This window comes from Ranitomeya variabilis, chromosome 4 (genome assembly GCF_051348905.1).
Source record: "Ranitomeya variabilis isolate aRanVar5 chromosome 4, aRanVar5.hap1, whole genome shotgun sequence".
Taxonomy (NCBI): Eukaryota; Metazoa; Chordata; class Amphibia; order Anura; family Dendrobatidae; genus Ranitomeya; species Ranitomeya variabilis.
In genome coordinates this window covers 345,890,598-345,909,651 of record NC_135235.1, presented here as the reverse complement: position 1 = coordinate 345,909,651, position 19,054 = coordinate 345,890,598, and the positions used below count along the sequence as shown (strand labels likewise).

Sequence of the window (19,054 nt, the reverse complement as noted above, 5' to 3'; positions counted from 1 at the left end):
TGTGCATTACAATAGTGTATTTTGTGGACCCCGATTCCCCACCTATGCTGCCGAAATACGTTACCAAAGTAGCCGTTTTCGCCTGTCAATCAGGCTGGTTTGGTCAGATGGGCGTGGTGTCTTCCCCCAGATCTTGCTTATTTTTCCGTTGGTGGCGTAGTGGTTTGCGCATGCCCAAGTCCAGAATCCACTGCACAGGGGAGGGAAAAGAGCGCGATCTGCACTATTCCCCTGGTGATCGGTGGGGGCGGCCATCTTCCTGTGGCCGCGCGTGCGCAGATGGAGCGCTCTGCTGCCAGGGGCTTCAGGAAAATTGCCGCGGGATGCCGCGTGTGCACAGATGGAGATCGCGGTGGCCATTTTCCTGAAGCCGAGATGCGAACTCTGCTTCAGGAAAATGGCCGCCGCGATCTCCATCTGCGCACGCGCGGCATCCCGCGGCCATTTTCCTCAAGCCCCGGGCAGCAGAGCGCTCCATCTGCGCACGCGCGGCCACAGGAAGATGGCCACCCCCACCGATCACCAGGGGAATAGCGCAGATCGCGCTGTTTTCCCTCCCCTGTGCAGTGGATTCTGTACTTGGGCATGCGCAAACCACTACGCCACCAACAGAAAAATAAGCAAGATCTGGGGGAAGACACCACGCCCATCTGACCAGACCAGCCTGGTTGACAGGCGAAAACGGCTACTTTGGTAATGTATTTCGGCAGCATAGGTGGGGAATCGGGGTCCACAAAATACACTATTGTAATGCACAGCTCAGGCCCTATTTAACAGTATTTTTATCTCATACGGGAAAAACGGGGTGACAGGTTCCCTTTAAGTCTTCTTTGGAAATAGTCAAAAAACGTTATTGGAAAATAGCATAAAATCATCCTGTATAAATAGAAATGAGTCTCTGTATGAGAAGGAATAATGGTAGTTGGGATTTGAACTGGTGAAGGAGAATGTGTATAGATATAGAATCCAGGGAATAAGGTTGCGAGCCACTCCAATGATGCCTGAATCTGAAGTTAAAGAAAAAAGCAAGTATATGCAGAAAAGAAAGGAATTGGGTATATACAAAAACATGTATAGCGAGACTCAAAAATAAAAGTATTTAATAGTTTATTTGTGAAAATCAATAATAAAAAGGAAAAAATATATATTGAGAATTATTTAAAACTAGCTGTACTACCCGGCTTCGCCCGGGGTAATAACTGCTGTTAGCAAAATAGAATGTGTTAACAAAAATTTATTCTGCACAAAAAAACCACAAAACAAATAGATAGAAATGTAATTATTAAAAGGCAAAAACTAAGCTAATAGAAGCATTTTACAACATATATTTCAACACCAGAGATATTCCACACAGATTTAACTAAATTGGCCAAGTAATGTGAAGTAATCTTCTACTACTTATTCGAGAGCCTTTTGATAAACGACATTCTTAGTTTTTCCTTCAGGTGCAAAGACAAACAGATTTTTGGCTGTTCCAACTCTTGAACAGGCCACAAAGTTGACCATGAGAAAAGCATGGAGATTGTAAATCTAAGCTAGCTGAAGAGCCCGGTGTTGCCTGGGCATAGTAAATATCTGTGGTTAGTTATAGCACCTCACTTCTCTTATTTTCCCATCACGCCTCTCATTTTCCCATCACATCTTTCATTTTCCCCCTCACATCTCTCATTTTCTCCCTCACACCTCTCATTTTCCCCCTCATTCCTCTCATTCCCCTTTAACACTTGTCATTTCGACCTCACATCTGTCATTTTCCGATCACTCCACTATTTTCCCTCACTCCTCTCATTTTGCACTCACACCTTTTCATTTTCACCTCACACCTCTCATTTTCACCTCAGTATATACATGTTTGTCATCTCCCTTATATATAGTATACACCTGTATGTCATCTCCTGTATATAGTATATACCTGTATGTCATCTCCCCTGTATATAGTATATACCTGCTGTGTGTCATCTCCCCTGTATATAGTATATACCTGTATGTCATCTCCTCCTATATATAGTATATACCTGTATGTAATCTCCTCCTGTATATAGTATATACCTGTGTGTCATCTCACCTATATATAGTATATATCTGTGTGTCATCTCCTCCTGTATATACCTGTATGTCATCTCCTCCTATACATAGCATATACCTGTATGTCATCTCCTCCTGTATATACTATATACCTGTAGGTAATCTGCTCCTGTATATAGTATATACCTGTGTGTCATCTCCTTCTGTATATAGTATATACCTGTATGTCATCTCCTGCTGTATGTAGTATGTACCTGTATGTCATCTCCTCCTCTATATAGTATATACCTGTGTGTCATCTCTCCTGTATATAGTATATATCTGTGTGTCATCTCCTCCTGCATATAGTATATACCTGTGTGTCATCTCCCCTGTAAATAGTATATACCTGTGTGTCATCTCCTCCTGTATTAGACCTCGTTCACACGTTATTTGGTCAGTATTTTTACCTCAGTATTTGTAAGCTAAATTGGCAGCCTGATAAATCCCCAGCCAACAGTAAGCCCACCCCCTGGCAGTATATATTAGCTCACACATACACATAATAGACTGGTCATGTGACTGACAGCTGCCGGATTCCTATATGGTACATTTGTTGCTCTTGTAGTTTGTCAGCTTATTAATCAGATTTTTATTTTTGAAGGATAATACCAGACTTGTGTGTGTTTTAGGGCGAGTTTCGTGTGTCAAGTTGTGTGTGTTGAGTTGCGTGTGGCGACATGCATGTAGCGACTTTTGTGAGATGAGTTTTGTGTGGCGACATGCGTGTAGCAACTTTTTGTGTGTCGAGTTGCATGTGACAGGTTAGTGTAGCAAGTTGTGTGCAGCAAGTTTTGCGCATGGCGAGTTTTGCGCGTGGCGAGTTTTATGCGTGGTGGCTTTTGAGTATGTGCAAGTTTTGTGTGAGGTAACTTTTGCATGTGTTGCAACTTTTGTGCATGTGGCAATTTTTCCACGTGTGCAAGTTTTGCGTGTGGCGAGTTTTCCATGAGGTGAGTTTTGCACGTGTGGCGAGTTTTGCATGTGGAGAGTTTTGCGCGTGGCGAGTTTTGAGCGGCGACTTTTGTGTTTCAACTTTTATGTGGCGAGGTTGGTGTATGTGTGGTGAAATGTGCGCTGAGGGTGGTATATGTGTTCGAGCACGTGGTAGTGTGTGGCGCATTTTGTGTGTGTGTTCATATCCCCGTGGTGGTGTGGTGATTATCCCATGTCGGGGCCCCACCTTAGCAACTGTACAGTATATACTCTTTGGCGCCATCGCTCTCATTCTTTCAGTCCCCCTTGTTCACATCTGGCAGCTGTTAATTTGCCTCCAACACTTTTCCTTTCATTTTTTCCCCATTATGTAGATAGGGGCAAAATTGTTTGGTGAATTGGAAAGCGCGGGGTTAAAATTTCACCTCACAACATAGCTTTGACGCTCTCAGGGTCCAGACGTGTGACTGTGCAAAATTTTGTGCCTGTAGCTGTGACGCCTCCAACACTTTTCCTTTCACTTTTTCCCCATTATGTAGATAGGGGCAAAATTGTTTGGTGAATTGGAAAGCGCGGGGTTAAAATTTCACCTCACAACATAGCTTTGACGCTCTCAGGGTCCAGACGTGTGACTGTGCAAAATTTTGTGCCTGTAGCTGTGACGCCTCCAACACTTTTCCTTTCACTTTTTCCCCATTATGTAGATAGGGGCAAAATTGTTTGGTGAATTGGAAAGCGCGGGGTTAAAATTTCACCTCACAACATAGCTTTGACGCTGTCGAGGTCCAGACGTGTGACTGTGCAAAATTTTGTGGCTGTAGCTGCGACGGTTCAGATGCCAATCCCGGACATACATACACACATACATACACACATTCAGCTTTATATATTAGATTAAGCTAATAAAAATATATATAAATATAACTTAAAAAACACTTAGAAAAAAAACAGGTTATAGACCACGTGTGCAAATGGAACAGAATATTAAGCCGTGCAATTATACAAGAAATGAAATAAGATAAAAAATTAGTATAAATTTAAAAAGGATTGTAAGGATAAATTATGAAAAGGGGTAAAGATTACAGAGTCCCCGCCTGATGGTTATGTGCACTCAGGTTAGGTGGCACAAATCTGGTGACAGATTCCCATTAAGCAAGAGATCACATTAATACTTATTGTAGATATTGTAATTATTTTTATTATTTGTTCTATGGCACTTTACATGTGAGGAGGGGTATACATAATAAAAAACAAGTACAATAATCTTAAACAATAAAAGTCACCTACCGGTACAGAGGGAGAAAGGGCCCTGCCTGCAAGGGCTCACAGTGTAAAAGGGATGGGGTAACAACAATGATATAAAAGTGTAATACAAAATGTGATAATGAGTACAAGATAATCAGACAATTATCTGACTATATAATTTTAACTGAATACAGAAAGAAGTCTATCATCTGAGAATAATGAATCTCAATGAGAAAACGTGGAATGGGAACTATCTAGAAGAAATGCTCATTCTTACTTCCCAAAATCTTCCCATGATCAAGGTAGAAGATAACTATGTCATTGTCAAAGAGCTGGGCAGTGGATCTTATGGACATGTTCTGCTTGCTTTAAACCAAACTAAAGGTACAAGAGATATAGTGAGACATTTGTAATTTGTAATAAGATGCAATATTTAATCTACTGTAAATAAAATATATCCATTGAGTTAACATATTGGATTGTTTGGGTGAGAACATTTATAACACTCATGTCTTTTTTCAAATGAGAAAACCCAAGAAATCCCTCTGGCCATGTAACATCCTATGTCATTTGAAAGAACTCAAAATTAGATATCACGTGTCTCTTATTTTCGCATTTTCTTCACATTTCAGACAATAGATAAGCAGATTAAGTTCAAGTAGAATTTCCTGAAATTTGCAGGTCACTGCGAATTTGAACGCTTTGCAATTCGATTGGCAAAAAAAGGTAAAGGTTGGCCACACAAAATACTCAATGCCATTTCACACACTGCTGAGGACTCGCTAAAGCGGTCAGGCACAGCCTTTTCCATGATGCTTTGCGACTACTGTATATCACATTTTAGTGCAGTCAATCAGAATGGCTATCACGAGAGAAGGATGGGCAACATTTTGTGCAAATCTGATTGTGATGTACTATTTCAGTGATGAAGCAGACAGAAAATGGGAGCACAATTGTCAGTCTGTGAATGCTAATCGAAGTGATACATAGAGAGGTGCTGTAGCTGTACAATCACTACAGCTTGATCTGTGAATTGATTGACTGTGTTATACTGCAGTAACAGCATTTTATTATTCTTCACACACTGCAAACAAGGAGAATAATATTTAATCCCTCAGTGCTATTTTTGCTACTAAAACAAAATCCTGTCACACTGAGTTTGTTCATGATTAGGGAAAGGGGCTCTGAACGGTCCCTAGGACTGGGACCTTAACTATCCCCAGAGGTGTATCTAGGTTTTCTGTCACCAGGGGCAAGAATACAGTTTGGCGCCCACCGAAGCACATATGCGATTTGTACACTTAGTCACGTGCCGACGGGCTGCTCACTCTAATTTAATGTTCAGTGAAAAACTGAGAGAAGCAGGAAGAGAAGCTCATTGTCACGTAACAGCAAGTATGAAAATCGCATATGAGTGAAGCGGCCATGTGATGACTGCTGGAACCAGCAAACAGAGCTGAATCCTGACAGTGAGTATATTTCAGGGTGTTAGGATTGGCTGCAGGGCTTATTTGTATAATTAAAGGGTGCATCCAGGTTTAACATGAAAGTCTGTAGTCACTATAGTTTGGCTGCAGGCTTCTGAATTCTCACAGTGCATACACTGCACACTTTTAGGATTCTCCCATGCACAAGTATGTAATTTGGATACTTCTGGCCACATTCCGATGAGACATGCACGGCCTCACTCAATTAATTTTCATTGAGTAAGGCCACACATGTCTAGTCAGCACGTGACCAGATGTATGCAAATCAATGGCACCAGAGAATCCTGACAGCATGTAGTGTGCACTGTGAGAATTCAGAAGTCAGCAGTCACATAGAATGATTGCAGACTCATCTCAAAACTTGGACAACCCCTGCTCCTACCATAAATAAAATTAAGAGAATTAGTATCACAAAAAACATTTACATCCAGGTACCTTATGGATGACGTTATCTCTGGAGTGGTTCTCTTTCTTTTCTTCTTCAATTCAATTTTTTCATCCACAGCTTTCTCTGCAGACTTCCATCTTCTCTGGTCTTGTGTAGCACCTCCCCACGACGCCCTTAAAGATAGCAGTCTCATTATAATGTTCAGAATAAAAATATCTGCTCTACGCTAAGCCCCTAAATAAAAAATTGCCCCTCACTATATTCCCTGCACAAAATATGACCCCACACTGTCCCTCTTATGGTACATGCTCTCCACACTGCTACCTCCTTTCCATACTGACCCCCTTCTTCACACTGTTTTCTCATACTGAGTCCCTCTATAGCAGAGGTCCCCAACCTTTTTTGCACCAGGGACCGGCTTTAAGCAAGACCAGTTTTCCATGGCCCGGTGGGGGTGGGGCAGGGGCGGGGCTTTGGTCATATGGGGGTGGGGTTATGGAGGGATGGAGCTTAGTGCATACTTATCATATAATTATGACATTTATAATGAGAATGTGATTCAACTTACCATAGGTTCAGAATGAGTGGGAGCACCATGCTTGTTTCCCTGGTGCTCTGCACCATTATTGCCCCATAGCTGTGCCATATAGTGCTCTGCACCATTATTGCCCCATAGCTGTGCCATACAGTGCTCTGCACCGTTCATAATTGCCCCATAGCTGTGCCATATAGTGCTCTGCACCGTTCATAATTGCCCCATAGCTGGGCCATATAGTGCTCTGCACCATTATTGCCCCATAGCTGTGCCATACAGTGCTCTGCACCATTATTGCCCCATAGCTGTGCCATACAGTGCTCTGCACCATTATTGCCCCATAGCTGTGCCATATAGTGCTCTGCACCATTATTGCCCCATAGCTGTGCCATACAGTGCTCTGCACCATTATTGCCCCATAGCTGTGCCATACAGTGCTCTGCACCATTATTGCCCCATAGCTGTGCCATACAGTGCTCTGCACCATTATTGCCCCATAGCTGTGCCATATAGTGCTCTGCACCATTATTGCCCCATAGCTGTGCCATACAGTGCTCTGCACCATTATTGCCCCATAGCTGTGCCATACAGTGCTCTGCACCATTATTGCCCCATAGCTGTGCCATACAGTGCTCTGCACCGTTTATTATTGCCCCATAGCTGTGCCATACAGTGCTCTGCACCGTTTATTATTGCCCCATAGCTGTGCTGCTGCTGCAATAAAAATAATAAAACACATACTCACCTGTCTTGCAGCTCCTTGGCGCCATCTTCCCGGCGTCTCTCTGCACTGACTGATCAGGCAGAGGGCGGCGCGCACACTATATGCGTCATCGCGCCCTCTGCCTGAACAGTCAGAGCGGACAGACGCCGGGAAGATGGAGACAGCGCCCAGCGTCTGGAACGAGGAGAGGTGAATATGACATACTTACCTGCTCCCGGCGTCCCGCTCCTTCCCCCGGACAGCTGGTCTTCGGTGCCGCAGCCTCTTCCTCTGTCAGCGGTCACCGGCACCGCTGATTAGAGAAATGAATAGGCGGCTCCGCCCCTATGGGAGGTGGAGCAGCCTATTCATTTCTCTAATCAGCGGTCCCACGTGACCGCTCAGGGGAAGAGCTGCGGCGCCGCGGACCGGCTGAAAAACCCCAACGGCCCGGTCCCGGTCCGCGGACCGGCGGTTGGGGACCTCTGCTCTATAGGACCCAGTCTCTAAACTGTGCCCCCTCATCACCCCCTTTGGTATACTGTCACCTCCTGGCTGTGCCCTTACACTGTTGCCCCATGCTACACCCCCCACACTACTCAGTCTCTATTCTGTGCCCACTCACACTTTTTCCCCATACTGTCTCCTCGCACATTTCCCCCTCCCTCCTTATACATTTAGGGTATGTGCACACGTTGTAGATTTCGCTGCAGATCCATAGCGGGTTGGCCGCTGCGGATTCACAGCAGTTTTCCATGCTGTTTACAGTACCATCTAAACCTATGGAAAACCAAATCTGCAGTGCCCATGCTGTGGAAAATACAGCTCGGAAACGCTACGGTTTATTTTCCGCAGCAATTCAATTCTTTGTGCGGATTCTGCAGTGTTTTACACCTCCTCCTCAAAAGGAATTCGCAGGTGTAAAAACGCAGGTGAAATCCGCACAAAAAACGCAGGAAATCCATGGTAAATCCGCAGGTAATCCACAGGTAAAACGCAAATCCGCAAAGTGGGCAAATAGCCTTACCCTTTCATTTCCATACTACCTGCTCACACATCCCTCTGACTCCCCATACTGTGTCCGCACCCATCCCAACACCCCCCTTAATGTGTCCTCATGCATTTTCCCCTCGCTACACACACACACACACACACAGTAATTACCACCCTCCACACACACACAGCAAATACACCCCACACACTAAATACACCACCCCCCTAGTAAACTCCACCCAGTAAATACCCCCCATCTTCGGTGCCTTTAGCTCAACTAACGTGGAGCACTTACCACTCATCTGCACCGTCGAGTAATGAGAGCAGCCTGATTACATGACCTGATCACACTGCTGGCGTCGCTCTGACCGGCGGGCAGAACTTTAATTGTCCTCATGTCTGTTGGATGTGAGTACAATTGAACACTGGGAGCTGGCATGCTGTAGCTTCTCTGTGCCGGCTGTCAGCTTGGCAGCTGGCTCAGAGGACTGCCGACTCCCAGTCCGGGGAGCGGCAGAATGCAGCCACCGGGGGAGACACTTCGGACTGCCGCATTAGCTGCCCCCCAGATGCACCTCTGACTATCCCTGCTCCCAAAGGTACCTCTAAAGGTGAGGAGATTTGAGCCACCAGCCTTACTGTTCTCCTCTTATACCCTAAGCTGTTCCCTCTCCCTCAACCAGGAGGCCCGGGACAGAAATGCTAGTGTATTAACACGTAAGACAGATAGGGATAACAGAAAGCAACAAACACACTCACCAAAGGTAGAGAGGTATAAAAGGAAGGATAGGGATGTACCAACCAAACGTGAATAGAACAATGAGCAAAGCATACATCTAAAAACAGCAAACAATCTCCAGTAGCAATAATGATCTCCAATTCAGCACAGCGTCTCCAAAGAGCTAGGAAGAAAAGCTTTCACTGGCAAAGAGGAGAAGGTCTGGACAGGTTTTATAGGGAAAGGTAATGACCAGATCAGAAGCAGCTGAAATGGAGCTGCATGTTTCTGACCAGCATAGAAAGGGTAGTTTTTGATCACTTTTTAGATTCTTTAGATGCCAATTGAACAAAAACAATCAATTTGTTTTTTTTGCGCGGTTCATAGCCCGGTAAAGTGATACAACTGCACTGTTCATCAAGTCAGTACAATAACAGCAATACAAGATTTATACTTTTTAAAGCTTTTCTGCTTTGGCACACTATAAACAATATTTTAGAAAAATTAATTTGTTTTTGAATCACCCTATTCTGTAACTTTTTTTTATCTCCAAATGAGCCATATTAAGGCTTTCTTTTTTGCGAGACGGTTTTCACTTATCCAATTATTTTTTACATCTGTCTTTTTGGTCGCTTTTTATACAGTTTTTGTGTGTCAGTATGATGAAAAAGCCACATTTTTGGCATGTTTTTAATTTTTTCTTTTACGGTGTTCGCGCCTCGTTAAATAAATAATGTGCCAGTTTTATAGATCAGTTGGTTCTGACAGGTTCTCTTTAAAGTTCTGTGACCACTTCTAGTCTGTGCCTATGTACAAGGCTATGTGCCCACGTTGCGTTTTTTTTTTTTTAAAGCGTTTCCGCCGTGTTTTTCCGCGGAAATGCTTAAAAACGCTAACAAAATACAGCCCATTAATTTTACTTGCATTCCGCAATTGCTGTGCCCATGCTGCTTTTTTTCCGCAGCGGAAACGCATCGCTGTAAAAAAACGCAGCATGTTCATTATTTTTGCGGAATCGCGGCGATTCCACAGCCATAGACATGTATTAGAAAAACACAAGAAAAACACATGAAATACACATAAAAACACAGCAATAACGCGACAAACGTGTCAAAAACGCGTACAAATCCGCATACATTTTCCTGCCAAGGGTGATAAGGAAAATTCTGCATATATTTTGCAATGTGGGCACATAGCCTAACAGCCATCTCTTGCTGTGGATTCCACAGGCACAACTCCTGATTCTGACAGAAAACAGACATGTTTTTCTTAGGGTATGTGCACATGTAGAATGGTCCTCTGCGGATTTTTCCACAGTGGATTTTATAAATCTGCAGGGCAAAAACGCGGCGTTTTTGCTGCAGATTTATCGCGGATTTACTGCGGTTTTTGTGCGGATTTCACTGTGGTTTTACACCTGCGGTTTTCTATTGGAGCAGGTGTAAAACCGCTGCAGAATCCGCAGAAAGAAGTGACATGCTGCGAAATGTAAACCGCTGCGTTTCCGCACGTTTTTTTCCACAGCATGAGCACAGCGTTTTCTGTTTCCCATGTTACACTATGTTCCAAATTATTATGCAAATTATATTTTTCTCGGATTTTCCTAAATGGTCGGTCCAAATGACAGTCAGTCTAATAAAAGTCATCACCCTTTAGAGCAGAGGTGTCAAACTGCATTCCTCGAGGGCCGCCAACAGGTCATGTTTTCAGGATTTCCTTGTATTGCACAGGTGATAATTTAAAGGGAACCTGTCACCTGAATTTGGCGGGACCAGTTTTGGGTCATATGGGCGGGGTTTTCGGGTGTTTGATTCACCCTTTCCTTACCCGCTGGCTGCATGCTGGCCGCAATATTGGATTGAAGTTCATTCTCTGTCCTCCGGAGTACACGCCTGCGCAAGGCAATATTGCCTTACGCAGGTGTGTACTATGGAGGACAGAGAATGAACTTCAATCCAATATTGCGGCCAGCATACAGCCAGCGGGTAAGGAAAGGGTGAATCAAACACCCGAAAACCCCGCCCATATGACCCAAAACTGGTCCCGCCAAATTCAGGTGACAAGTTCCCTTTAATCACCTGCACAGAATGATTCCAGCACCTTGTGGAATGCTAAGGAAATCCTGAAAACATGACCTGTTGGCGGCCCTCGAGGAATGCAGTTTGACACCTCTGCTTTAGAGTATACATCGAATTTTATTGAAGAAACCTCCCAATAATAACAGCATAATCTCCAAAATGAATAAAACCTCAAAATGCACTGTTCCAAATTATTAGGCACAGTCGAATTTCTAGACATTTGATATGTTTTAAAGAACTGAAAATGCTCATTTGTGGAATTTGCAGCATTAACAGGTCACATTCACTGAACAAAAAAGCTATTTAACTCCAAAACATCCTAAACGGCCAAGTTACATGTTAACATAGGAACCTTTCTTTGATATCACCTTCACAATTCTTGCATCCATTGAACTTGTGAGTTTTTGGAGAGTTTCTGCTTGTATTTCTTTGCATGAAGTCAGAATAGCCTCCCAGAGCTGCTGTTTTGATGTGAACTGCCTCCCACCCTCATAGATCTTTTGCTTGATGTTACTCCAAAGGTAGGGTTGAGGTCAGGGGAAGATGGTGGCCACACCATGAGTTTATCTCCTTTTATGCACATAGCAGCCAATGACTCAGAGGTATTCTTTGCAGCCTGAGATGGTGCATTGTCATGCATGAAGATGATTTTGCTCCTCAAGGCACATTTCTGCTTTTTACACCATGGAAGAAAGTTGTCAGTCAGAATCTCTATATACCTTGCAGAGGTCATTTTCACACCTTCAGGAACTTTAAAGGGCCCTACCAGCTGTTTCCCCATGATTCCGGACCAAAACATGACTCCTCCACCTCCTTGCTGACGTCGCTGCCTTGTTGGGACATGGTGGCCATCCACTAACCATCCACTACTCCATCCATCTGGACCATCCAGGGTTGCTCGACACTCATTAGTAAACAAGACTGTTTGAAAATTAGTCTTCATGTATGTCTGGGCCCACTAAAACCGTTTCTGCTTGTGAACACTGTTTAGGGGTGGCAGAATAGTAGGTTTATGAACCAAAGCAAGCCTTTGAAGGATCCTACACCTTGAGGTTCGAGGGACTCCAGGGGCATCAGCGGCTTCAAATATCTGTTTGCTGGTTTGTAATGGCTTTTTAGCAGCTGCTCTCTTTATCCGATGAACTTGCCTGGCAGAAACCTTCCTCATTATGCCTTTATCAGCACGAACATGACTGTGCTCAGATTCAGCCACAAATCTCTTAACAGTAAGATGATCACGCTTACATTTTCAAGAAATATCTAATGTTTTCATCCCTTGACCAAGGCATTGCACTATTTGATGCTTTTCGGCAGCAGAGAGATCCTTTTTCTTTCCCATGTTACTTGAAAACTGTGGCCTGCTTAACCCCTTAAGCCCCGAGGGTGGTTTGCACGTTAATGACCGGGCCAATTTTTACAATTCTGACCACTGTCCCTTTATGAGGTTATAACTCTGGAACGCTTCAACGGATCTTGGCGATTCTGACATTGTTTTCTCGTGACATATTGTACTTCATGATAGTGGTAAAATTTCTTCGATATAACTTGAGTTTATTTGTGAAAAAAATGAATATTTGGCAAAAATTTTGAAAATTTCGCAATTTTCCAACTTTTAATTTTTATGCCCTTAAATCACAGACATATGTCATGCAAAATACTTAATAAGTAACATTTCCCACATGTCTACTTTACATCAGCACAATTTTGGAACCAAAATTTTTTTTTGTGACGGAGTTATAAGGGTTAAAAGTTGACCAGCAATTTCTCATTTTTACAACACCATTTTTTTTTAGGGACCACATCTCATTTGAAGTCATTTTGACGGGTCTATATGATAGAAAATACCCAAGTGTGACACCATTCTAAAAACTGCACCCCTCAAGGTACTCAAAACCAATTTCAAGAAGTTTATTAACCCTTCAGGTGTTTCACAGGAATTTTTGGAATGTTTAAATAAAAATGAACATTTAACTTTTTTTCACACAAAATTTATTTCAGATCCAATTTGTTTTATTTTACCAAGGGTAACAGGAGAAAATAGACCCCCCAATTTGTTGTACAATTTGTCCTGAGTACGCTGATACCCCATATGTGGGGGTAATCCACTGTTTGGGCGCATGGCAGAGCTCGGAAGGAAAGGAGCGCCATTTGACTTTTCAATGCAAAATTGACTGGAATTGAGATGGGACGCCAAGTTGCATTTGGAGAGCCCCTGATGTGCCTAAACATTGAAACCCCCCACAAGTGACACCATTTTGGAAAGTAGACCCCCTAAGGAACTTATCTAGATGTGTGGTGAGCACTTTGACCCAACAAGTGCTTCACAGAAGTTTATAATGTAGAGCGGTAAAAATAAAAAATCATATTTTTTCACAAAAATGATCTTTTCGCCCCCAATTTTTTATTTTCCCAAGAGTAAGAGAAGAAATTGGACCTCAAAAATTGTTGTGCAATTTGTCCTGAGTACGCTGATACCCCATATGTGGGTGTAAACCATTGTTTGGGCGTAGGGCAGAGCTCGGAAGGGAAGGAGCGCCATTTGACTTTTCAATGCAAAATTGACTGGAATTGAGATGGGACGCCATGTTGCATTTGGAGAGCCCCTGATGTGCTTAAACATTGAAACCCCCCACAAGTGACACCATTTTGGAAAGTAGACCCCCTAAGGAACTTATCTAGATGTGTGGTGAGCACTTTGACCCAACAAGTGCTTCACAGAAGTTTATAATGCAGAGCCGTAAAAATAAAAAAATCATATTTTTTCACAAAAATGATCTTTTCGCCCCTATGTTTTTATTTCCCCAAGGGTAAGAGAAGAAATTAGACCACAAAAGTTGTTGTGCAATTTGTCCTGAGTACGACGATACCCCATATGTGGGGGTAAACCACTGTTTGGGCGCATAGAAGAGCTCGGAAGGGAAGGAGCGCTATTTTACTTTTCAATGCAAAATTGACTGGAATTAAGATGGGATGCCATGTTGCGTTTGCAGAGCCCCTGATGTGCCTAAACATTGAAACCCCCCACAAGTGACACCATTTTGGAAAGTAGACCCCCTAAGGAACTTATCTAGATGTGTGGTGAGCACTTTGACCCAACAAGTGCTTCACAGAAGTTTATAATGCAGAGCCGTAAAAATAAAAATTCTTTTTTTTTTTTCACAAAAATGATTTTTAGCCCCCAGTTTTGTATTTTCACAAGGGTATCAGGATAAATTGGACCTCAAAAGTTGTTGTCCAATTTGTCCTGAGTATGCTGATACCCCATATGTGGGGGGGAACCACTGTTTGGGCGCATGACAGAGCTCAGAAGGGAAGGAGCGCCATTTGGAATGCAGACTTAAATGGATTGGTCTGCAGGCGTCACGTTGCATTTGCAGAGCCCCTGATGTACCCAAACAGTACAAACCCCCCACAAGTGACCCCATATTGGAAACTAGACCCCCCAAGGAACTTATCTAGATGTGTTGTGAGAACTTTGAACCCCCAAGTGTTTCACTACAGTTTATAACGCAGAGCCGTGAAAATAAAAATTCTTTTTTTTTTTTCACAAAAATGATTTTTTAGCCCCCAGTTTTGTATTTTTACAAGGGTATCAGGATAAATTGGACCCCAAAAGTTGTTGTCCAATTTGTCCTGAGTATGCTGATACCCCATATGTGGGGGGGAACCACTGTTTGGGCGCATGACAGAGCTCGGAAGGGAAGGAGCGCCATTTGGAATGCAGACTTAAATGGATTGGTCTGCAGGCGTCACGTTGCATTTGCAGAGCCCCTGATGTACCCAAATAGTACAAACCCCCCACAAGTGACCCCATATCGGAAACTAGACCCCCCAAGGAACTTATCTAGATGTGTTGTGAGAACTTTGAACCCCCAAGTGTTTCACTACAGTTTACAACGCAGAGCCGTGAAAATAAAAAATCTTTTTTTTCCCACAAAACTTATTTTTTGGCCTCCAGTTTTGTATTTTTCCAAGGGTAGCAGGAGAAATTGGACCCCAAAAGTTGTTGTACAATTTGTCCTGAGTATGCTGATACCCCATATGTGGGGGTAAACCACTGTTTGGGCGCATGGGAGAGCTCGGAAAGGAAGTAGCACCGTTTGACTTTTCAATGCAAAATTGACAGGAATTGAGATGGGACGCCATGTTGCGTTTGGAGAGCCACTGATGTGCCTAAACATTGAAACCCCCACAAGTGACACCATTTTGGAAAGTAGACCCCCTAAGGAACTTATCTAGATGTGTTTTGAGCGCTTTGACCCACCAAGGGCTTCACAGAAGTTAATAATGCAGAGCCGTAAAAATAAAACAAAAATTTTTTCCCACAAAAATTATTTTTTTAGCCCCCAGTTTTGTATTTTCCCGAGGGTAGCAGGAGAAATTGGACCCCAAAATTTGTTGTCCAAGTTGTCCTGAGTGCGATGATACACCATATGTGGGGAGAACCACTGTTTGGGCGCATGGGAGGGCTCGGAAAGGAAGGAGCGCCATTTGGAATGCAGACTTAGATGGAATGGTCTGCAGGCGTCACATTGCGTTTGCAGAGCCCCTAATGTACCTAAACAGTAGAAACCCCCCACAAGTGACACCATGTTGGAAAGTAGACCCCCTAAGGAACTTATCTAGATGTGTGGTGAGCACTTTGACCCACCAAGGGCTTCACAGAAGTTTATAATGCAGAGCCATAAAACTAAAACAAAAATTTTTTCCCACAAAAATTATTTTTTAGCCCCCAGTTTTGTATTTTCCCGAGGGTAACAGGAGAAATTGGACCCCAAATGTTGTTGTCCAATTTGTCCTGAGTGCGCTGATACCCCATATGTGGGGGGGAACCACCGTTTGGACGCATGGAAGGGCTCGGAAGTGAAGGAGCGCCATTTGGAATGCAGACTTAGATGGAATGGTCTGCAGGCGTCACATTGCGTTTGCAGAGCCCCTAATGTACCTAAACAGTAGAAGCCCCACACAAGTGACCCCATTTTGGAAACTAGACCCCCCAAGGAACTTATCTAGATGTGTTGTAAGAACTTTGAACCCCCAAGTGTTTCACTACAGTTTATAACGCAGAGCCGTGAAAATAAAAAATCTTTGTTTTTCCCACAAAAATTATTTTTTAGCCCCCAGTTTTGTATTTTCCCAGGGGTAACAGGAGAAATTGGACCCCAAAGGTTGTTGTCCTATTTGTCCTGAGTACGCTGATACCCCATATGTTGGGGTAAACCCCTGTTTGGGCACACGGGAGAGCTCGGAAGGGAAGGAGCACTGTTTTACTTTTTCAACGCAGAATTGGCTGGAATTGAGATCGGACGCCATGTTGCGTTTGGAGAGCCCCTGATGTGCCGAAACAGTGGAAACCCCCCAATTATAACTGAAACCCTAATCCAAACACACCCCTAACCCTAATCCCAACAGTAACCCTAACCACACCTCTAACCCTGACACACCCCTAACCCTAATCCCAACCCTATTCCCAACCGTAAATGTAATCCAAACCCTAACCCTAACTTTAGCCCCAACCCTAACTGTAGCCTTAACCCTAGCCCCAACCCTAGCCCTAATGGGAAAATGGAAATAAATACTTTTTTTTTATTTTTCCCTAACTAAGGGGGTGATGAAGGGGGGTTTGATTTACTTTTATAGCGGGTTTTTTAGCGGATTTTTATGATTGGCAGCCGTCACACACTGAAAGACGCTTTTTATTGCAAAAAATATTTTTTGCGTTACCATATTTTGAGAGCTATAATTTTTCCATATTTGAGTCCACAGAGTCATGTGAGATCTTGTTTTTTGCGGGACGAGTTGACGTTTTTATTGGTAACATTTTTGGGCACGTCACATTTTTTGATCGCTTTTTATTCCGATTTTTGTGAGGCAGAATGACCAAAAACCAGCTATTCATGAATTTCTTTTGGGGGAGGCGTTTATACCGTTCCGCGTTTGGTAAAATTGATAAAGCAGTTTTATTCTTCGGGTCAGTACGCTTACAGCGATACCGCATTTATCTCATTTTTTTATGTTTTGGCGCTTTTATACGATAAAAACTATTTTATTGAAAAAATAATTATTTTTGCATCGCTTAATTCTCAGGACTATAACTTTTTTATTTTTTTGCTGATCATGCTGTATGGCGGCTCGTTATTTGCGGGACAAGATGACGCTTTCAGCGGTACCATGGTCATTTATATCAGTCTTTTTGATCGCGTGTTATTCCACTTTTTGTTCGGCGGTATGATAATAAACCGTTGTTTTTTGCCTCCTTTTTTTTTTTTTTTTCTTACGGTGTTTACTGAAGGGGTTAACTAGTGGGCCAGTTTTATAGGTCGGGTCGTTACGGACGCGGCGATACTAAATATGTGTACTTTTATTGTTTTTTTTTTATATATTTAGATAAAGAAATGTATTTATGGGAATAATATTTATTTTTTTTTTTTCATTATTTTGGAATATTTTTTTTTATTTTTTTTTACACATTTGGAAATTTTTTTTTTAACTTTTTTACTTTGCCCCAGGGGGGGACAATACAGATCGGTGATCTGTCAGTTTGCATAGCACTCTGACAGATCACCGATCTGAGAGAAGTGCAGGCTGCTTCACAGTGCCTGCTCTGAGCAGGCGTCTGTGAAGCCACCTCCCTCCCTGCAGGACCCGGATCCGCGGCCATCTTGGATCCGGGTCTGGAGCAGGCAGGGAGGGAGGTAAGACCCTCGCAGCAACGCGATCACATCGCGTTGCTGCGGGGGGGCTCAGGGAAGCCCGCAGGGAGCCCCCTCCCTGCGCGATGCTTCCCTGCACCGCCGGCACATCGCGATCATGTTTGATCGCGGTGTGCCGGGGGTTAATGTGCCGGGGGCGGTCCGTGACCGCTCCTGGCACATAGTGCCGGGTGTCAGCTGCGATATGCAGCTGACACCCGGCCGCGATCGGCCGCGCTCCCCCCGTGAGCGCGGCCGATCGCGTATGACGTACTATCCCGTCACCGGGAATTAAGTCCCAGGTCACCTTGACGGGATAGTACGTCATACGGGATTAAGGGGTTAATAATGTGGAACATCATTTGAAGTAGTTTTCCTTTAATTAGAATCACCTGGAAAACTAATTAACACATGTGTTTAAGATTGATTTCAGTGATCGATTGAGCCCTGAGACACAATGCCATCCATGAGTTTATTTGAAAAACAAAACAATTAAATCATTTTGTCACAAATCCAATTAGCATAATAACTTGGAACACAGTGTATAATGTAAACTCATCGGAAACTCCTGAGGACCCGCAGCTGCGGAAACGCTGCGGATCCACAGCAAAATCCGCAGCATGTGCACATAGCCTTATTATGCTGAGTGCAGGAGACACATTTAAGATAAATGGAGATAATCTTTAGGCTATGTGCACACGTCAGGATCTTCTGCAGAATTTTCCTGAACAAAACTGGACTTATTCTGCAGGAAATCCGTACGCGTTTTTTTAGCATTATTGACGCTTTTTTTTTTTTTTTTTTTTTTTGCGTTTTTGATGCTTTTTTGTGAGTTTTTTCCAGAGCTTCCCAATGCATTAAATAGCGGGACAAACGCGAAAAATACGCAAAAGTAAAGAAAGTGATGCATTTTTTACCGCGATGCGTTTTTTTCGCGGAAAAAAACGCATCATGTGCACAAAAATTGCAGAATGCATTTAAAAATTATGGGATGCTTATGTATGCCTTTTTAAGCTTTTTTCCCAGGGAAAACGGCCGAAAAAACGCGAAAAATCCTGAACGTGTGCACATAGCCTTAAAAAGAAAAGATTTGAAGTTCTTTAGGACAAATTAATAGGCAAAGAAATGTTTTTTCTGGTGATGGGCAAGGTTTTAAAAAAAAATGCTAGTACGTCTGCTATCACGTGTGAAAAGAGCAAACACAAGTCTAAGGGT

At 43.2% G+C, this 19,054-nt stretch overlaps 1 protein-coding gene across 1 annotated transcript in view; it reads left to right on the top strand.

Annotated features, from left to right (window-relative positions):
• The window catches only part of LOC143764751 (serine/threonine-protein kinase SBK1-like), a 107,752-nt gene that overhangs the window by 66,650 nt on the left and 22,048 nt on the right, over positions 1-19,054 (top strand). Inside the window, exon 2 of the mRNA XM_077250679.1 lies at positions 4,440-4,629. Coding sequence (XP_077106794.1) covers positions 4,464-4,629 — 166 coding nt within the window. The 5' untranslated portion in view covers positions 4,440-4,463. The remainder of the gene's footprint in view (positions 1-4,439; positions 4,630-19,054) is intronic.